This window comes from Eumetopias jubatus, unplaced genomic scaffold (genome assembly GCF_037043125.1).
Source record: "Eumetopias jubatus isolate StellerSeaLion01/CBP00866 unplaced genomic scaffold, mEumJub1_p1.0 scaffold_3, whole genome shotgun sequence".
NCBI lineage: Eukaryota > Metazoa > Chordata > Mammalia > Carnivora > Otariidae > Eumetopias > Eumetopias jubatus.
The window spans coordinates 60,386,620-60,408,081 of NW_028274809.1; the positions used below are offsets into that span (position 1 = coordinate 60,386,620).

Below are 21,462 nucleotides of genomic sequence, written 5' to 3' on the forward strand. Positions count from 1 at the left end.
CATTATGTGTGGGCGAGGGAGTGTCTACACTCGGGAATTATTTCTTAGCCCCAGAGAAGCAGGTCCGGGGAAGGGCGGCTGAGCCGGGGCCCTCCGGCGTTGAGACACCGGGCCTTGAGTAGCTTCGCAGCCTGCGATCTTATCTCCATTCTGTGAGCCCCGAGTGGATCCCTCCCACCCATCCCCACTGCTAAGACGACACCTGTTCTGGAACGTTGGTTTGCTTAGATCTTTGTCTGTCCCAACCCTCACATTTATCCAGAGAGCCCGGATTCGGAGTAGAACCTGTGGGAGACACCGCAGGACCCGAGTCCGGTGGTGTTAGCAGTATCCACGCGTGGGCTGGAATCCCGGTGTCCCCGGGTGAGGTGTGGGGCCAGTTCAGCTGGAAGGTGGTGGTCGTGGTGGTGGTGGTGCACACGGTATTTTTTAAAATCTGCTTTCTAATTTCAACTTCAAAGCATGTTAAACGGAGTTTGTTCTAAATCAAGTTTGTTTCCTACGGAGCTGATATTGGCTGGTGCTGGTATATATGCATATATGTGGGTATAATGTTTAAACCAGGCTTAAACTAGTTACTTTAATAAATAGGATTATAAACCTGTCCCATAAATACTTCCACCTCAGAATAATTGCTGCACAAACAGCATGTTATCCCAGTGGTTGGTAAAATCCTGTGGTCCTAATAAAATTATTCTTGGGGAACTTGGAGTAAACTGATCCTTAGATAAGATAAGTGGCTAACGTTGCAATCTGATTGCTCTAGGAGAGAAGTGAAATCATTATCTGGCAAACCTCTCCCAAGGCCATCTGGGCCAGGTTCCTTCCCAGAGAATCGGATTGTTCAGGATTAGTAGTCAGTCTCCAGGCCTTTGCTTGGCCAATGTCTCAAGCACCCCGAAAAGTTTTTCTATGGTCCTTGTAAATCTTCAGCCCTTCCCTCGCCTTTTCCAGCTCTCAGATCCACTTGAATTGGAATCACCTCTGTCCAAATTCTCCATCCCTGGGTGCAGAGAAAGGGAGCTGGAAGGGTTGGAAGGTGCCCAGGAGAATCTGAGTTCTGGGAAAAGCTTGAACTAGCCACTTTTCCAAGTGTACTTACTGACCTGTTTCCTATCTCTTCTCCCACCACTCTGTGTCACAAAGACACAGAGTGTCTCCTGGGTCCTGATCACATTGACCACCTGTCATGGCAACTACAGGTGCTTGCATTTCCTTGGTGCACTCCAGCCCAAGCTATATTTAGTGGGCGGCAACTTTGCAAAACCCGCTTCAGTAGAAACAAAAGTTAGCACAACCCCTGGCTGCCCGGACACCCTCACCAAACTTGTTCCTAAAACTATAGCCAGAGGGGGGCTATTCTCTATGTGGCCTACTAGACACCCAGCACCTCTTCACCTGAGCCCAGGTGTGAACAGGTGCTGGGGGGGAGTGGGTAGTGCGTGCTAAGGAAGGGAGGGTATTCTGATCAGAAATGGGCCTTTGGGAAATGCAGAATGTGGGTGCTTGGATTTTCTGCTTCCGAAGCAGGTGGAGCTGCAGGCTTGCCAGTTCCAATCCCAGTTAACCTGGCTCTTGCCCTCCGAAGTTTCCATATCTTCCCCTGCTAGAATCCTCTGGGTCTCCAGGAGGAGAGCGCAGTTCAAAGGGGGCCAATATGGGGAGAGGTCAGCTTAGGAGCTAGACCAGCTGGACACTGTTCACACCTGGACTGGTGGGGCCAATGTTCTAATTTCTAGTGCAACAGACGGTCGTGTGTGTGTGTGTGTGTGTGTGTGTGTGTGTGTGTGTGTGATGGAGGGGTGAGAGGGTCCCTCAAAAGTAACCTCAGGGATGGCCGCTTGGGGCAGGATGAGAGGTGTGAGGAGGAGCCACAGGGGACCAGGAAGGTCCTGTTTGTGGACTGATAAAACACTGTAGAGGCCAGACCCACGGTTCACAGGCAAGGAAATATTTGTAACCAACCCCACCGTTTGTGGGCTAATCTTTTCATCACAAAGCAGCTATGAAGGGAAAAGAACTGGAAGGGCTGGTGCCAATGTGGGATTCACAAGGGGGAAAGAAGAGACTTTTAAAAAATTCCCAGCTAACATCTAGCCTCATTCTTTCCCCCATGCGCCCATGTGAAAAGTTCAGAGAATCAAAAATTAACCATCTACCCTCTCCCTCTAGTAACTGTCGGAGACGAAGGACCACAGACACAATGGGCTTAGGAGGGGAAAGCTTTTTACTTGGGCAGTCAAGACAAGGAAAAGAGAAAACCATGCATCTCTAGAAATCCCTCATCTTCTAAACAAGAGAATCCCCATTCCCCCTCCCCCAGAATCGCTTCCCGCGGTGGGAAGCCGAGCCGCGGTCCCCCCCGAAGCCGTGCAGCCAAGGCAGAGCTTGAGATCTGAGTTCCCAACTGCCCCCAATCCCCACCGGGTTTTTCCAAGCCTAGAAGCTAGGTTGGTTACTGCGTGATCTCCGGTTCGCCTGTGTCTTCTAAAAGTTCTCCAGCTGGATTTCAGCAATTTAGGAAAAAAAGCACCCGGCCTCTGCGACCCTCGGGCGGCTCCTCAGGCCTCCTGGGGCAGTTTGGTCAGGATCTGCACGCCCCCCGACGTGATGAGAACTGTGTGCTCGAACTGGGCGGACCTGAAACACACACCGCAGCGGTCAGAAGGCGCGCGAGTCGGCGGGTCGGGGAAGAGCAGAGCGCACGAGCCGTCGGACCAACCTTCCCTTCCCATATCATTTTAAAAGCAGTGACACAGAAAGCAAACACCTTTGATTGTCCAGGGAGACCACAGTCCAGGCATCTTCCAGGACTTTAAATTCAGGGGATCCCTCGGTTATGATTGGCTCTGTAAGAGGGAAAATATTTACTGCAGGGATCTAATCAGATTCTTGTCAAATATTGTTTCGGCTGATTATGAAAAAAGAGAATAAGAAGGTCCTCCTCCCCTCCCCCCAAGTGCTTCCCCCACGGGTTCCTGTTGTCATCTCACAAGGGCTGATAATTGATGTTGCTTACATAGTATACTGCAAACTAAACAGTAGGAAGAGCAAACACGACCGCATTCAAAAATGTATGAAGTTGCCTGTTCGTAATTTTTTTGAGGAAAAAAGGGCATTTTAATCAAGCCTTAATTAGGACCCCGTGGATAATAACCACCCAAACACCAGTCCCTCTTATAAATACCAGTCAGTTTTTAAAAATATTTGAATTTTTAAAACATGCTTAAAATGTTCATTAATCAGCAAATAACAATTTTCTTATTTCACGTTAATTGCTTCTCCATTAAGTACCACAGTCAGAAATATGATGCCTTTAGGGTCTTAGATGATTGGAATTTGGTGGTGACACCAATCACATGATCAGCCAGGAATGGGCAGCCAGACAGTACGTATCACTTGCCGACAAGGAGCAAGGGACATGATCACTTCTAGTTATTGGGTGTTACGGTGGGGGGGGGGGAGACCCAAAACAAAACAAGACCAAAAAAACCCCAAAACCAAACCAAAACAAACAAAAAAAAACAAACACCACATTATGCTGGTAACAGAATTAGAGGTTGGATGGCTGCCGTCTCCTAAATGTGTCGGTAAGTATCTGATTTAGGAAGATGGGACTCAAGGATATTATTTAATCAGATTTGCTATGCATCTGAATTATTTCATTACACTGATTGGCTTTATTATTCCTTCACGGGACTGCCGGGCCTAGGCCAGCACTGCTGCTTCCACCCAGGAAGCCACTGCTCTCTGAAGGGGAGCTTGGGCACTGACCTATGGTGAACGTCATTCCCTCCTCCATGAGTAGATCGCTGTCATTTGCTGCAAAACAAAAAATACGGGGTAGGGGGAGTGAGAAATGGAGAGAAAGAGAAAAACAGAATTAGAGGGGCAGGACTGCTCAAAAAAAAAGCTTGGTCTTTTTTAAAAAATATTTTTCTTTTAGGGTATGAGGAAGGATGGAGATTTCTAGAAACCTGGTAGTGGCCATCACCAAGGGATGGCCACTGGGAAGGGTGCACCAAGGTCTACCAGAGGCAGCCGGGGTGCCTCGGGCCCCCGTTGCGGGTTTTAGACAACCTCCACGGCGTTCTGGCCGCCTGCTTCCGGGCCTCCTGGCTTCACTGGGCCCTAGGCCCTGCCCACCACCCCAAAGAGAAAGGCATCTTGGGGAACTGATACAAAGGGAAGGCAGTCCCTTAGGGTGCAGATTAAAGCAGGAGGCTAATAGGAGAGAGGTGACTTGAAATAACTCCGAGTGTTGATGCAGGGTGGGGCACACGCCTGAGACACTCTTTCTGCACTCCTGAGCTGCCTCAGGCGGGGCTCTTTGGTGCAAAAGGAATTCTGACCTGCTGGGTCCATGGGGATCTTCCAGGGAATGGGTTCTAGGCAGTACTTCTTCTAGGGACTGCTTCGACCCCAAGCACACAGGTCAAGGTCCAACTTTCCTTCGGTCCCTGTCCAGGGGTGCAGCCCCCCTGAGGGGCACTCTATAGTACTGCCTCCTGCCCTAACCACTGCTTCTGGCCCACCCTTGCCTTCTCATTGTAGGGTGCACACCCAGGCAGTGAAAAGCAGGAGGTTCTAGGGAAGGAATACAAGGGTGGGTATAATCTAGAAATCACTAAAGAGTACATGCTGCTAAATACATCAGCTGTCAACGCTGTGTAGGATGTAATGAAGTTTAACCACAACAGTCAGCGGTTAGAGAAGGGGGTAGAAAAAGAAAAATAGAAAACAGTCATATGTGCATGCTGCTGGGACAATGACGCAGTGGCATTTTGTTTTTAGTAACTTTTTCTAGACAAATACCCCTTGTGCCTTCCAGCCATCACCCTTCAGGGGAAGACAAAAAGCAAAATAAACCCTATTCGGAGACTGAAACTGCTGGGCTCTAATCCAGTAACACAATAATGTGCTGGTTACAATTAAGTAACTCCCCCCCCACACACACACATGCATGCACACAAAAGGATGATCATATGAATTCAAAGTTAGAGGAACATCAGGAGCAAAACTGCCTTATTCTGATTCCATCCAATAAATAGTTCCCAAATTAACTTCCTTACCGTGATGCCAAATTTCTGGATGTCCATGAAAGTAAGATCCTATCCCATGCCCCACAAAATGTGGACAGACTTGCAAACCATTCTGATGAGTTATGTGGCTTTAAAAGTGACCAAACAAAAATATTTAATTAAATTAGGTAAGTTTTTAATGCATTCTTAGGTAAAGTCACTTTAAAATGGTCTCTGAAAGAGAAAAAAATCAGTTATATTTAGAGCCAGATAATGTTTTTATTATTCTGGAATAATTAAAATTTTTGCCATTGCATGCAACAACTCCCTTTGGATAAATGAAGAAAAAAGGTATGTATTGAACAGCAGTTTGCTTCATTTACCTTAGAACAGCATTCAAACAAGGCCACTTTTAGACAACAAATGAGTGTGCATGCACACATATATAGATCGGTATGCATAACCAAGACACATGTGCATAGAATGCAGGTCATAAAAACTTGCCTGGCTTGTATAAGGTTTCAGAAAAGACTGTGCAAATTACTACTGATTTGGGAACTGAAAAAAGAAACAAAAATGCAATCTAGAAATGTGACCTCCTACTTTTATGGTTTCCTTATTCTGGCCTATTTCAAAACATTCTACATTTTAGAAACAGACACACTCATACAAAAGGTCAAATTGCATTGTCAATATTCTTGAAATACTCCAAAACTTTGTCATCATTTGGGATTTTCACTCAAGACTTATGTCATTAACAAAATTCACACAGAATGCTTTTTAATCACCTTGATGCTTAAGAGAAGCTAGTATTGTGATTCCTAATTCTTAATGCTTTATTAGTTCTTTCTACATGCAAATGTACTGGGTTCCATCTATTCCATATAAATGAAGTCTGGCATATAGAATCCACCCTAAAATCCTCACGTACAAAGTTAAGAAGTTGTTTTTGAAATCAGGTGAACATACTCATTTCTAGGAGCACCAGAAAGATACCAATATAAATGATCAACAATTTATATTTTCATGTGGATGAGGGGCATAGTGCCCTAACCCAAACCATAACAATGGATCAGGATTTACAGGACTACTATTTAAATTCTTATCAAAGTCAAAGTTCTTAGATCACAAACTAGAGTTTCCAGTAGACCCTAGGTTTAGTTGAACATGAACTCAAAGGCAGCATCTCTAAGAGCATTCATGTCAAAACACTTATCTCTAAACATGTTTAACTTTCATCTCCAGACCTGCAAGATACCTTCCCTTAGACCAGGATGTCACTATAAAGAGCAGATGGACAGCCCCTCATTCAGATTTAATTTCCATGTAACTGATAGTGCAGAAATAGGTAAGCTACGCATGTGTCAATGACAGGAATAACAAGTCAACATTTTTATCTCTTAAAGTTGTACTTTATGGTTGTAGTTATTTCTGTATGTCTTTGCACTTGGGGCAGGAGGTATAAAAACTTTTCCAAGGTGCTTCTATCTGCACCACACAATTTCTGAATAAAAATTGAGAATGGAGAGTGGATAGAGGGTGAAAGAGAGATTATCAGATAAGACAATAATGATCTAGACTTTTTTTTTTTTTACAAGAATGGGTTCTACCTAAACCTGTAAATTATGTGACTTCAGTCCCAACAAACCTCAATGATTCTAAAAACATTCAATATAAACTGTTCTATTTTCTTTCCTCAAAAGAAAAAAAAAAACCTACGATCTAACTGATTGGCAGGCATCACGGCTACATCTTAAATGTGTGTTACAATGGCAATCTTCATTTTAATTTCTGATGAGAGGAGAGGAAGAAAGCCCACTCTGAAAAAACACTTGGGGTCCCTCCGCCATCACACCTCTCATCCCTCTTCATAAAAGAAGCCGTGCAATTACAAGGTGGCTAAAGATATTTGAGTGCATTCTCCTACAACAATTTACTGCCTGGATCCTGCTGGAACTTACGGTTATAGGAGTATCATAGAATGTATGTGTCATGAATGCAAAGGTCAGGATTTCACAGCCGGGTGGAAAGAGGAAAAGCACAGGACAAATTTCGCTCAGTTCCTTGGCTGAGCACCCATCTCAATGCTTGATTCCCAGGAGCTAAGTATATAGTTCTGTCTGCTTTTCAGGGTATTTCCCTTTTGGATTTGTAGTGAGCTTTTTAACGCATACTTACTGGGACTAAATGGGATCAAATCTCACTAATGTTCCTATTTCCTATTTAAAATCATGCCCCTTCTACTATTTTGGAATATACGGGAAGCACAAGGTTATCTGCCCTGATTCTAGGGCTTAAATCTAACTTCATAAGAGACCATCCAAGTGACCTGTCGTAGCAGGTGGCGTCATGGGAAGGTGGAGCATACATGTGCTTCCCTTAACTGGTGTGTTGCGGGAAATGGAAACAGCTGGGTGGGTAGGGCTGCCCAAGAAACGTAGCAGCCACTCCCCAGCACCAGGCCTCACAGGGCTGTGACCCCTTCTGAGCTTGAGGGTCTTCTTGCCCTGGACATTCCCACTCAGGAGATCTGCCTTCTTTCTGCTGAAACCTACTGAAGAAAAGAATTCTCCTGGTATTAGCTGTTCTGTTCCGGTTTTTCTCTAACTAAGAATCCTCTCAGACGGTACAATACTTATCCATGAGCCTGAGCTCATTTATGATTTGAAGTCCTTCATAGGGATTACTTGGGGAGGAAGAAGAGGGGAGAGGAAGAAGAAGGTGTACAAATGTAGTTTCTGAACTTACTTTGAAATCACCCTATTATTACAGTTCATGTTTCAGTTACGGTTCCTCTCTTAAGAAATTTCGTCTTGTGACCGTTTTCGTCCATTTAATTCCCTTTCATGAGGTAGTTTTCCTCAACTGAAGTATTGTGTAGATAAATTAAAATTCTTAATACATTTCAAGTACATTTTGTGACTAAGAATACATTCCCCAAGAGGGCAGAGGAGTACTATGTTTAAGTGCATACTCTTCTCAAGAAATAAAAATGCACATGGAAATAGTTTTATCACCATTTTTACATGAATCCTATAAAGAGCACTAATTTCCAAACAGTCACATCTCTAATTAAATGGCCCCTGATTTTCCGAGTTCGGTCTTTCCAGATTTTTATTTTAAACAGTAGTCTTTGAATGAAGGAATGCACGAGTCTAAGGATTCCCTCTAATGACATGGAATATTTAAGTACAATTAGTAATATTTTTAAAAGCCAACAACCGTTTTCCAAAAGAGTGGTATATTTTTTTGTTTCAAGCTGGATCACAAATTACTGTATTTTTCTTACAATGGTGCTGAACTTTTATTTGAGGTTTTCTGTTTCTGAAAAGCAGACATGACGGATTGAAATAAAAGATAATTTATTGCAGTGCTTACTTTCATGTGCCGAGAGAAGCAGTGTAATTGTAATTTACAGTAGCTGTCAAGAAAAATCCATCACAGATGACATTAAAATGACTTATTTTGCCTGAGCCACTTATTGTTTAAATGTGCATAATCTAATAGAAAGAGATTATTTTTAAAAATCTGCTTTATATTCTTCTAAATTAATATCAAAACATATACTTATGAATTAAACATTAAAAACCATTTATTGATACTTTCATCATGACACTTAGAACTATAAGTTTAAATTATTTTTGATTGAACTGTCACATATTTGGGATGCATGAATCTACACATTCACAATATTCTCATGCACAGATCATATCATCTAGAGATAATCTGAATATACAGCTTTAGAGATAATTTAAAGCAAATGTAGGTACAGTGAGCATAATAACACTGTAACCTAAAGTTCACTAGCCATCCCTTATGAAGAAAAAGGGCACACAGAGAACTCTTTTCATTAAACTATTATAGACAATACTTCTTCAGAGATATCCTCCTACCCTTCCAGGCTTCAGAGAATTTCAAAATTTCGCCCTAAAGATCACTAGGTTTTTGGTAACATACTACAAATAAAAGAAGCTTGAATGTTCTTTTCGTGGTATATCAGTAGAGGGAGGCTATGCAAAAGACGGTGAATATCTTAAAATAAATGAGACTGACTTGAAAGATGTTTGTAAACCTTGGGTCTGTAATGATTCCAAGTACTTTTGGCTTAAAGGTGGAGACCGTTTATTTACTCCCTTGAGATTTTGCTTGAATAAGAAAAGGCAAAATAATAGATGTCCAGAAACATCGCCTTAACATTGGTTAGTCCCTGGTGGCAGACAGAAACCATCTAAATAATGAAATGTATCAGGGTACAAGCAAAAAGTTCATTGTCTATTATTTTTCACATAGTTTTCTAAGTGTAGCTGTTGGGGCTGATCTGGTTTTCAAAGGAGCTTGTACATGCGAGTTCATACTCTTGGAAAACTGACCTTTGCATCCAAAGAGCTAAAATCCAATGTCACTTTCAATTCTACTCTTCTTCTTCTTCTTCTTCTTCTTTTTAATGTAGCTAGAATTAATGTAGTGAATATGTAATGAAATGCATTATCCTGCATGGAGATTTATCAGATTTTCCGACTGAATGCTATGCTTTGCTAGTACTAGCTGGAGCTCACCTGCGTGTTGGTGTGGCGTGTGGCTCTTTTTTGTAAAGAGTTAAGTCGTACACAAAAAAAGGGAACAAAGGTCAGCACCCAGCCGCCACTTGAATGTGAGATTTTTCTTTTTATTCCCCTTGATGTATACTAGGCTCTGTGTTATTAGTCTTAATGATGGAAAATTGTAGTGTTGATACAAATCTTTTTTTCAAAGTAGTAGGCGGGAGCTCCATTTGTTAGTAAGTTTTTTTGTGACTAAAAGCCACGGACAGTACATTTATGTAGCAGTAAAAGGCCTAGATGCTCTTTCCATAGCAGAGCTAATTATTCCTACTGTGACCTTACTGATCTAGCCTGTTCCTAGCACATCTCATCTGCACGCCTGTTCCTCTGTGTAGATGGTGTCAGAGAATATGAAAAACCCTATAATGAAACCATTTTCATGATGGAGAAAGGCTACTGGAGTTGCACTTGCTACAAAGAGGCTCAATTATATGAGTAATTGTGATAATTTTCTACATTCATAGCCTTCAATGGGGAAAAAAGAATGAGAGCCACAAAGGAAAATTACTTTAACAAGAAAGTACAGAGAGTAAAAATGGAAGAAGAGACAAAAAGGGGAAAAAATAACCAGAAAAAAAAAGTTTAAAAAATAGATCTGGAGGGAGGAATAGCGAGACAGGGAGAACAACAGAAATGCTCAAAAGCCCATGTGCAGCTGTGTTGCACAATTAAATTGAATTTTTTTCCTGCAGTTGATGAATGTGACTACTGCAAATGTGCCTCTGTAGTTAGCTATCATTTGTTGTTCCGTGACAGGAAAAGGATAATTACCTCTCAGAGAGAATCAAAGGCTGACATGCCCTTTAGACACAGCCATGAATGCAGAGCTCGATAGAATGCTTGAATAAGAATCTAGTGTTCTCTGCCCCCTTCTACTGAAGAATAAATTTTGTTAAAATGCAAGAGCACCACCAGTAAATTTGTTGAACCCTAGGTGTTCAAAAATATGAGATACATCGATCGACTCATCCCATTTGCAAAAATAAAACTGCATTTTGAATTCATTTCTATTATATTCATGGACAGTAAGACAGTGAGATATGCATTAAATTTCTTTTCCCAGTAGGGGTCTGATTCAACATTTCCTATGAAAGAACAGAGAGACACTATCCTTTTTTCCCAGGCTAGTTAGCCTATAATTTAAAACTGTCAAAAACACAATTTTGTTCAAAGTCTTCAATAAAAGCTTCTCAGATATAACCCAAAGAGATTTTACTAAAGTTTGATTCAGACATTGTTACAATATTTTTAAAGCCATAAATACATTTAACTGATATTTTACTGCCTTTTTTCTTAAAGTATTTGAGGGCTTACGAAGAAAAAAGGCAGCATCTTTTCAAGGTGACTAAGCCTTCCATCCTTGAGACAAACGGGAAGTATTCAATGGTTCATATTAATGAGAACAGTACTTTAAAAGGTACTGATGTGATCATCTTTAACACAATGCATTACTTTTGAATGAAAACACATATTCTGTATGTCTACTTCAAAACAGTTATGGGGGTTAAAAGAAAAGATCTAAAAGGAGGTAACAGATTACGGGGAAAAGTCTCGAATTCAGCAAATACACATATACTCAAAAAGCAAGCATAGAATACTGTTTGGAAAATAAACAATCGTTTACAGGGGAAAAAATGAACCAGACAAGAAAAGGACACAAGCTCACCCTTTCAGCCTGTGTGCTAATCCACTAATTTGAAAGGTAAGGCTTGCTTGAGCTAATGTTTTTTAAATCTCTGTATCACAGGAATATGTTTCACTTCATTCCTCATAAAATTTAGCTTTTCTCCTGCTTCATTATCCAAGAGTTGGGATGCTTATCCCCTTCTTAGGTACTTTCTTCGATGTTTGGTGTGATTTTGGGTAAAGGAACACTACAGACCAATATGTCGAGCTAAAACTAAAGCAGTCATATAAATATTGCTTGCTGCTCCTGTAAGTTTCCTGCTGACCCTAGTATAATTCACTGTTTTAAAATCTCTCTCTCTCTTTTTTTAAACCCAGGGAACAACACCGCAGCTTGGCAGTTCACATACTGATATCAGACTGAAATGATGGTTCTGAATCATAAAACATGTCATCAATTTTATACCAAGCCACCAATAACCTTTGTACCATTTGCCAACCCTCCCTTTACTTGTCAGTGTAAGGCTTACCTGATTGTGTTTCCAATTACAGAGAAGGGAGCCCCCGCTCTGCAAGCTGCAATTGCTTCATCTCTACACCTCCTGGCAACCTCCACTAACTTTTTACCACATTCATCCACATTGCCCACCAAAAACGTTTCCGAGGTGTCTCCATGGTAGCCATTGTAATAGACCTAAACACAGGCAAACATTTTAAAATACGTCCTTGTTTAAAAATGTACTCTCCAAAAGTATGTATTGTGTTCATTTATGTATTTAGTAGATTCATATGTTTCACCCTTCCAGAATCACTCTCATTTCCCTACAAAAAAAAAAAGAGGATATGCTAAAGCCTTACAGGAATTAAAAAGATGAGCCATACGATGATATTACAAAATCTAAAAATAAATTCGTAACTAGAATGGCGATTTCAGCATTATGAATAGCAAAGCTAGTATAATGTTTTGATTCCTCATTTTATTTCTGAGAAGACAAAACTATACATGCATAAATTAGTGACCAAAGACATTGACCCACAATTACTACAATAGCTCTAGAGAACCTAGAAGTATTTAACATAGTGAAAAGTTTCTTCAGTGTCATGAAGATACTTGATCTTTCATTTACCAATCCTACATTTGGAAGTGATAGACAATAAGAAGAAGAAATAAAATAGACATGTCAGTATTAAACAGTAGGAGAATTTCGTTCCAAGAATTGAAGTGGCTCAATATGGGAATGAAATATGTTAGGGAAAGATCCTGTCTGGAAGTGAAACCTTAGTCAAATGGTCCAGATAGCAGAATGTTAACAGAAAACACTACACATGGGTTTTTAAAGGATTAAAATATAACAAAATACGCTTAAGAATAAAATTACAGAAAATATAATTTTATCAGTCAATGATTCAGTAGGCCCTATAGGATCTTGAAACACACCAGATTCATTATAAAAAATCAATAATTAACAAACACTATAATAAATATAGAAGGTAGAAGGGACTGGTTGAATATTGATCCTTAGATATAGCATGGAATTTGCTATTTTGCATAAATTTTACCTATGTAATTGTTTTTCACATTTCTCTTTCTCATGAAGTAAAATGCAGAAACTTATAAAAAAAGATATTTAGCTGAGCTTTCTGTCTATCTTAATACTGAGTTGATGTCTTAATCTATATACTATTCTGCACCAAAAAAAATACTCTACTACACCCTGTAAGGGAAGCAGGAAAAGTCTTTATTCAGTCTTCACTTTATAAGTCAGCAACCTGAGGCATAAACAGGTAACTTGTCTAAGGCTGGTGGCAAAATACAGAGGTAGATCCAGATTAACATGATGGATTATTGGCTTCTAAACAAATGTTTTCTCTAATGTGTCAAATGACCTTAATTACCTTGCAATAGAGTAGTGTTTCATATTTTTTCCCATTTGCAATCCAAGAAAGTACAAGTTTGACTTTATACACAAATATATTACAGTTACTAATATAAGCATGTTTTAAAAATGTATAATTCAGTGTTTATGTAACTGTTATTTAAGTAAAAAATATTTTTAAAAATCTTTATTTGCCTTTTTACATTACTTTTTGCTAGCTTTCAAAATATGTGAAAGATTCAATATATGTGAGAATAACAATACTTCTGAAAGCCTATGGCAGTTATCTATAATTAGGGTTTATGCTCACAAAGTATTCTTGTTTTGTACTTCATTTATTAAACAAATATTTATTGAGCAACTACTCTAGGCATCTCACAGTCTGTTTTTTTAACATTCATTTTCAAGGGGGAAAGAAGTCTGTTTTATTGTGGTATATACTAGGTGTAAACAATTATAAAATGCATAACGAGTATTTTCTGATAAAAGTATAGGATCTGATAATGGAGTCTTTCACTTAACAACATATCTCACAGGGAATATAATTTGTGGGGAGGGGTAAAAAATATATAATTTATTAAGATAGAGACCAACATGTTTTCTTGACTCCTTCATATTTCTAGACACTTGAAGTATTTCACATTGCTTTGAGTTTCTGCAATTGTGAAATATTTGAATGTTAAAAATGTATTAAAAGTCTTCAGGAAACAGAAAAGGCATGGAATATTCTCTTTGGATGCACTGGGAGCAGTAGGAAAGAGTGTGCTGATTTCATTCAAAGCAGCAATATTTTATTAGGGGGTGATTAGGTGAGATAATAAATGTACAAACCCCAAATCAGTTATAATTCAAAAGAAAAGTATATCAGGAAAAATACTTTACTTCAGGTATACTTCATAAAATATCTCCTCCTTCATGATCCTGAGTTGGAAAGATAAACCAACAGAATATATGTGGAGCAAATGTTCAAGTATTCTAAGTAGGACAAAATGATATATGAAAGAGTAGCAGCAATAAAGGAATCATTGGCTATGTCACCATACAAACTGATATGAAGAAAAGAGGGTGAGTTAATTTAAACAACTAAAAATTTGGCCAAACTCAATGATCGGATGCCAATTTCCACCTCATTCTCTCGCCTACCTAAGTTCATGGTGGGATACAAAATAACTATTATGGAAAATATTTCCTCATTCATAGAAGCTATACTCCTTGAATGGTGTCTGTCGCAACTAGTTCTCATCAGATGATTAAATTTTATTTCTGTATTTAAACCTTATTTATTAATCATCAGATGTATACAATTTATTTACAATCTACATAATCCAAAGGGACCATTACAAACTTTTTTAGTAAAACGAATTGCCAAAGCGCAAATGATCCAAGTCTGAGAGTAGTGAAAGGCTGAGGGAATTAGAAAAGGTTAGAGCTTGTGCAATTTGAAGTTCCCGTGTTAAATCACTTTGGGTTGTTATTTAAAAGAAAGGTTGTTAACCATGTGGTAAAAAGTTAGGTGCAGAGAGAAAACCACTCTGCTCGTATGCTCCGAGTTCAAGGCTCTCTATACCCTCTCTGCCACAAATGGAACACGACGTTACCTTCAGGGATTTTACTAAATCTAAGGAACACTGCTAGCAAAAGAGTTGCTGTCCAAATAGACTGACACACACAGGCCAATGTAGCCCCTAATGACAGAGTAAGATAATGACAGGCCCCACTCAAAATCAGCAGGAAGAGGAAGATCAATCTTGGCAGAGTGAAGGAAAAATGCTGGCTTTCTTCATGTTAGCTCATCTCATACATATCTGGCTTCAGCAGCTGCCCAGTGCCGTGGTGGCTCTGCATTAACTACACAGTGGATCAATAACAATTACACCTTCTCAAAAACATGACACATAGCAGGATTGGGTTGACATTTCACTTAGGCCAACATTGATCTCAGTGCATCTGATTCCAGCCCTAAATTCAAGTCAGGCCTGGGTTTACTTGGAATAAACACGGAGTTAAAGACAAAAAAGGAAACCAGCTGCTTGCGTCTGGGTCTAGAAGTAAACAGCACTTCCCTTGGTGCGGCTCGCATTTTCAAGCCACAATTCTTCCTGGTGCTACCAGCAATTCTGAAGTTGATCAAAGACTATTTTTTATATTATTTACTCACCGTGACATCAATGTTGATAATATCTCCATCCTGAAGAGGTCGGCTGAAACGTAAACAGAATAAAAATGGTGATAGACAGATCTCAATAAGAGAAATGTAAAAATAAATACCTAAGACTATCACAAGTCCAGTGAATTGCAATGATAATTCGGAGTAGAAGAGCAATAAATGGAAAAACTATATCTAGTCTTTAAGTTACGTCAGTCACGTCCAATTTTATAAGAAATACAGCATATGAACATATTGCCATTGTTTAAAAATCTTTTAAAAATTCTTTAAAAATATGTACTTATCAGTTACCTTAATTTTGCGAAGAGCTGAAAAAATAGTTGATAACCTATATTTGCCTACATTTGGATTTTTACCACTTATACGGTTAAAATCTAAGAAGGTAAAAGAAATATTTAAGGAACAATGACCTTTTTGGATTACACACTCCTTTAACAAACATTAAATATATGTCCACCTAGAAGCAAAATACTTCAAAATTTTTGTTTTACCCTAATCAGCTTCACAAGTTTGCAGGTGGGTTTCAATTAAGCTAGTGTCTTTCAACATGTGTTATAGATCTCAGTCTCATGTTTTAGTTTCCAAAGGAACAATATGTTATTAAGCAATAAATACCTGTCAGGAATACCATGACAGAGCACGTTGTTTACAGAGGTACAAACAGATTTTGGAAAACCTCCATAGCCTAGAGGTGAGGGATAAGCATCATGACTGATGATTTCCTGATGGACAAGAGCATCTATCTCTTCAGTTGTCATGTCAACCTAAAATATTAAATAAAGAAATTGTGCAGCAACAGTTGAAGACATTTCCTGCCCTCACTGACCATGTCTATAGCTACAGCACTCTCAGATGAGACTGTACAGATTTACTGTGATAAACTTGTGATACAACATTTTGATTAATGGCAATTAACCTGAAATATTTAAGTTGTGCCTTTTTGACAGTCGTTTGGGTATACAATGGTGTTATGGGCTGTGAGGAGATGGAAATTGTAAGCCCTAAGATCCTTTAAATTATCTGAGAGTCATTAAATGACATGACTCCTTTTGAGCCTGAACACTTCACAAATATGTTCCTAGGCAATTCCTTCCTCTTCCTCAAGGGTTAGTGCCTCAGGCTAGCTGAAGCATATAAATAAATTCTCAAAAGTAGCTTCAGTTTAGATGACAAAGCTTGAAAAAGTAGGTCGACCCACACCTTTTTATCTCAGTGAAACTTTGCACGGGTTTTGCAGCAATGATGGGAAGATTATGAATCATTATTTTAAAAACTCAGTCTGATACATACTGTAGAAATTTGGTTTTCACGAATCTTGCTTTCTTTCATGCCTAAGTAAATCCATTGTGTTTTTAAAAAATATTTCTCTTATTAGAAGGCATCCAATTGCTCTCAAACTAAAAGAAAAACAAAAAACCCCTAAAATTGAGTTTTATGAGTACACGAAGATACCTCCATGAACTCATAAGTCATAAATAAGATTCTAAAACAAAATCTTTTATTAAAAATTACCTATTTCTTCAATATTTTTCTTTGCATTATTTGATATTCACGTTATGCTTAGTTATGTTGCTATAACAAGTTTATTACACAAAACTCTTAAGTGATTTCACCATTGAGACTCACTTCCTAAATTCTGCCCACCTTCTGGAAACTACAGGCCCATACTTTTTTTTTTTTTAATGATCCTTATAAAGCAGAGTGTTTCAGATTATTCTGGAAGAACTAAATCTTGTGGTAAGGTAGTTGTCTGTAATCACATTTCTGTATTACCCGTAGCTTTGTCTATATGCTCTAATCTTGCTTTGCAGAGCTAATGCAAGGAAAAAGGAGACAAAGGATAAGGGAGAACAACTCTTCAGGCACCCAGAAATAACGCGGGCAGTAAAAGCAGAAACTACAGGCAGGAATAAGGGGGCAGAAGTCAAAGCTGTCTGCCACTGATCAAGGTGGATAGGCTGATTGGGCCCGAAGTATCTCCAGAATCCTGCTACTTAAAATTGAATTTGGATTTTAAGTTACCTCTAGAATAAACACACAAAATAATAAAATCCCCTTCCCCCATCCCAAGGCTTGACTTGATTTTTTAACAAATTAGATGTGTACACAAGAAGAGTGAAAGGGAGAGAGGCAAAAGAGGAGAGTGTGTTGCCCCTGATGTACGTCCTTCTGAGGCTTGCTGAGACGCCACCTTTAAACTCTTCCCAGCCAGGAGGAGGACATGTCGCGCCAGCTGACAAGCCTGACGAAGCCCTTGAATCTGATCTTCATTCTTAACTTCTATGCTGTCTCCCCAGTCGGGCACAATGCCTGTCGTCACATAGTCTGGCTTCTTTATGTGCTTGAGGAAAAAGGATTGAAAATGAAGATCAGAACCCAGCACACGACAATGGGATCATTTTTTCGGACACAGCCTCCTGCTTCATGGAGCTCTGCCCTTCCTGCCGGAGCCCCGACCTCCGAAGCCAGCACGACAGACCCTCCAGGCTGCCCCCAGTTCCTTCCCCTGCCCTTTTGAACTTAACATTGCCTGTTAGTGCTGCCTCTGGATGGTCTGTTAACCTTACTGTGCTTTGAGTCAAACTGGTCTGAAGTAGACTTCTGGTCAAAACAAACAGTAGTTTTCTTTTCTTCCTCCTCCCAACCCTGTAAGAAGCATTCTAGCCGTTGATGGAAAAAAGAGCACCAAGCTTCCAAATTGCCAAATGGCTAATTAAGAGCACTTTCATCTTCTTAACACAAAGATAAAATTTATGCAAAGGATAGCTCACAACACCCTCTCCGAATGAATATATGTAAAAGGCTGACTCTCAAGTCCACTGAAGCCTATTACGTATACACTTTTCTTGCACTCGGCAACTGCACCCAAACTAAGAAGGGACTAGAGAACAAAACCCAACAGCTTTCTTTTCTTTGTCTTTGTTTCATTCTTTTTTTTAAGTACATAAAAAAAAAAAAAAATACCTAGAACATTTCCATCATTTGTCAAAAACAAACAAAGAAACGGCCCAAACTCAAAACATTCCACTCTGATCACCCTTGTAGAACGTTCTCCACTGCTTCCTTGAACCTATGGGTAGTATTCAGAAAATAAATACTATTTTACACACAGAGCTTCTTTTAGTCCCAAGGTTGTGCTCAGCTCTTTACAATCTATTTATGGAAACTGCCACATAAGCATTGTGGAGCTGTACCCAGGAAAGGGTACACAGCAGTTGGGGACAGGAAGCTGAGGGAGACAAGGCTCTTCAACTGACATCACAGTGACTCTGGCAGGGCTGAGGTTAGGAGTCCGCTCTTTGTGAATTGCATCACACCTTCACTTATAAGACCTTCACCTATTCTTGTGTTCAGATGGGCCCTTCTGATCCAGAGCACGCCAGGGCTTGGGTAGCCACGGCTGAGCTCGGGGCAGGCATCTACTCTTACAGCTTTGCCACCAGTGCCCTCTAAAGCTTGCCCAGTCTCCCCCACAGACCGTGCTCCTGTCTCCACTCTGTTCTGTGATGTGGCCAGGTTACAGTCACAGGCAGAAGGGCTCCTGGGTTGTCACTGACATTCTAAAACAATACATTCATGTCTCTGGAGACTTCCTTTCCTTTGCCACCAAGGAAACACCAGGAACATCCTCTGGGCTCTGGTAGCCTGTCTCACTGGCCCCTTTCCACACACACACAAAAAGGGCCACTCACCTTCAGGGAGTATAACATACTTCATGTGGGTTTACTGTTAAAAAAATGCCTCAAAGGGAGAAGGCAGGTGACTTCTGTGACAAGGCTAGACTTCTTTCAGCTATTCTCGTTTTTCCTACATGATCCCCACGCCTCCTTTATTTTGCATTTTGAAATGTGGATAGATTGTCTTTCCACAGAATTGTAGTCTCTGAGAAAAAAATCAAGAACGCTCTGAGGCGAGAGGTTTTATTTCCTTACTCTAAAGGAGGGTTCCAAACAGCAGCATTAATACTGTGGAAAGTCTGAGAGCAGGCTTAGGAAATAACACCTAGTGTACCAGTTTCAAGTAATCTCTCTTGAATGATCCCAGTTTAATAGTCAATTTTTTTTTCTAAAAAAGTTAAGAAACTGTAGACATGTGCTTTTACCTTTGTGTTAGAAATTTAATATAGAAAATTTCGTGGTAGAAACTAATTCTAAATAAGCTAAGCAGCAGTAAGCCCAGAGCTTTATTTAAAAAAAATAATAATAATGTTATAGAACTGCAGATGTTATAGCTTCTCAAATCACGATTTTAGATCACAAACCAAGTTTAAAAATCATGATTCAAATGGCTCAGAAATCAAAGGTGCAAAGACATTTCATTGCTTCTGCGGTTAAGCTGCATCTTGGCTAGAAAAAGCAGCAGATAATAGGGCAGTACGGTACCTCAGGGACTGGGTGAGCTGAAGAAACTGCAGCTGGCAAAACTACACTGTGGGAAATCTCTCTTTGTCTCCGGAAAAAGAAATTTCTTCTTTGTTGACTGCTGGACTGCTTGTGTAAGTAGATATGACTGAGTGGTGAAGAGAAAATTCTGTGACAACCTATGAGCAGAAATTGACATATTTTAAGTTAAAAAACCTAACACAGTGCTACATTTTAAAATGTTGCATTGTTGTCTATTAAATCATTGTCCTAATCCTTGACTGGCTCAAAAAGGAAAAGCCCCAAATAGAAAGGAAAGCGGTGATATCCTGAGTTCTAGTACAATAATAGCACAGCACATTTATTGGCTAATACTATGTTTACATAAATGTTTGACAATGGAAAACTCCACTCTGATGGGAAACAAACATATAGAAGCATCCACTAAGTACCAGGTCTGCGAAAAGAACAATTTCTGCTGTGGTACCTTCCCCAGCAATGTCCAGGATGACCCTAGATTCAGGGCACTGCTTGGGTGGCTTTATATTCTTTAAAGCCATTTTCCTTTCAAGAATCACGGGCAAATGGCCAGCTGCACTTTTTGCCCTTGAGAGGATTACTACTCTGTGTTAAGTTCACGTGCAGCGAGCCATTATACCAAAATTCACTATGATGAATGCTCAAGTCAGATAAAGACTAAAAACTAGAAATGTAGGGTGTGACCCTGAAGCAAAATGAATGTAGGGTCCTAACGTGCCCACAACAGGAATTTAGAAATAGCTATCAAAATTTTAAATGCACACATCCTTTGACTCAGCAACTCATCTCCTAGGACCTTACCTTGCAGATATTATGCAATAATGGATGTAAGACGTACCCTCACTTTGTGGTAGAAAAAAATGGGGAATAACTCAAATGTCCATCAGTGGGGGACTGGTGAAATATAGTATGGTATATCTACACAACAGAAAACTATCAAGCTATTAGAGAATAAGCTAAAGCATTTATTTCTATGTGTTGATATGTAAACAGGCCACAATACATTATTAGGGAAAAGACAAAAGCTGAACAATATGTATAAAAAGCCCACTGATGTAAGAAAGAATTTATACATTTATATAAGCTTGTAAATCCCTATAAAATTTCTGAAAATTGATATTCATCAATAGTGGTTATTTCTGGGCCATGTGATTAGGCCTGCGGTGGAGAGGAAGTCTTCCTGATTCATTTTATTTTCTTCTATACTGTTAGATTTTTTATTTTTAAATTTTTTTAAAGATTTTATTTATTTATTTGACAGAGAGAGACACAGCGAGAGAGGGAACACAAGCAGGGGGAGTGGGAGAGGGAGAAGCAGGCTTCCCGCTGAGCAAGGAGACCGATGCGGGGCTCGATCCCAGGACCCCGGGATCATAACCTGAGCCAAAGGCAGATGCTTAATGACTGAGCCACCCAGGAGCCCCACTGTTAGATTTTTTAAACCATCCACCTGCATGCATTACTTTTATAATTAAAACAATAGCTTGAAAATTCCCCAACATATCACAATTGCATGTCAGGGGTAAGCAAACTATAGCCCAAAGGCTAAATCTGGCCTGCTGCCTGTTTTTGTACAGTCCACAACATAAAAATGATTTTTACATTTATAAATGGGCAAAAAAGAAATAAGAAAAATAGTATTTCGTAACATGTGAAATTATATGAAATTCAAATTTCAATGCCCGTAAGTACAGTCACACTCATTTGCTTACGACGCTCTATGGCTCCTTCGAGCCAGAGTGGCAGAGTTGATTATTTGTGACAGAGACT

At 39.7% G+C, this 21,462-nt stretch overlaps 1 protein-coding gene across 2 annotated transcripts in view; it reads right to left on the reverse strand.

Moving 5' to 3' along the window:
• Positions 1 to 2,328: 2,328 nt before the first annotated feature.
• METAP1D (methionyl aminopeptidase type 1D, mitochondrial) overlaps positions 2,329 to 21,462 on the reverse strand; it is an 83,905-nt gene continuing 64,771 nt past the window's right edge. The window contains exons 2-10 of one of the 2 annotated variants that reach the window (XM_028125578.2): positions 19,675 to 19,832; positions 17,484 to 17,633; positions 15,908 to 16,056; positions 15,284 to 15,326; positions 11,779 to 11,942; positions 5,073 to 5,170; positions 3,775 to 3,822; positions 2,771 to 2,849; positions 2,333 to 2,640 (exon numbers count right to left, since the gene is read on the reverse strand). In XM_028125578.2, coding sequence (XP_027981379.1) covers positions 2,562 to 2,640; positions 2,771 to 2,849; positions 3,775 to 3,822; positions 5,073 to 5,170; positions 11,779 to 11,942; positions 15,284 to 15,326; positions 15,908 to 16,056; positions 17,484 to 17,633; positions 19,675 to 19,832 — 968 coding nt within the window. In that variant the 3' untranslated portion in view covers positions 2,333 to 2,561. Of the gene's footprint in view, positions 2,641 to 2,770; positions 2,850 to 3,774; positions 3,823 to 5,072; positions 5,171 to 11,778; positions 11,943 to 15,283; positions 15,327 to 15,907; positions 16,057 to 17,483; positions 17,634 to 19,674; positions 19,833 to 21,462 lie in introns of both variants that reach the window. The other variant, XM_088021636.1, reaches the window with a different exon arrangement.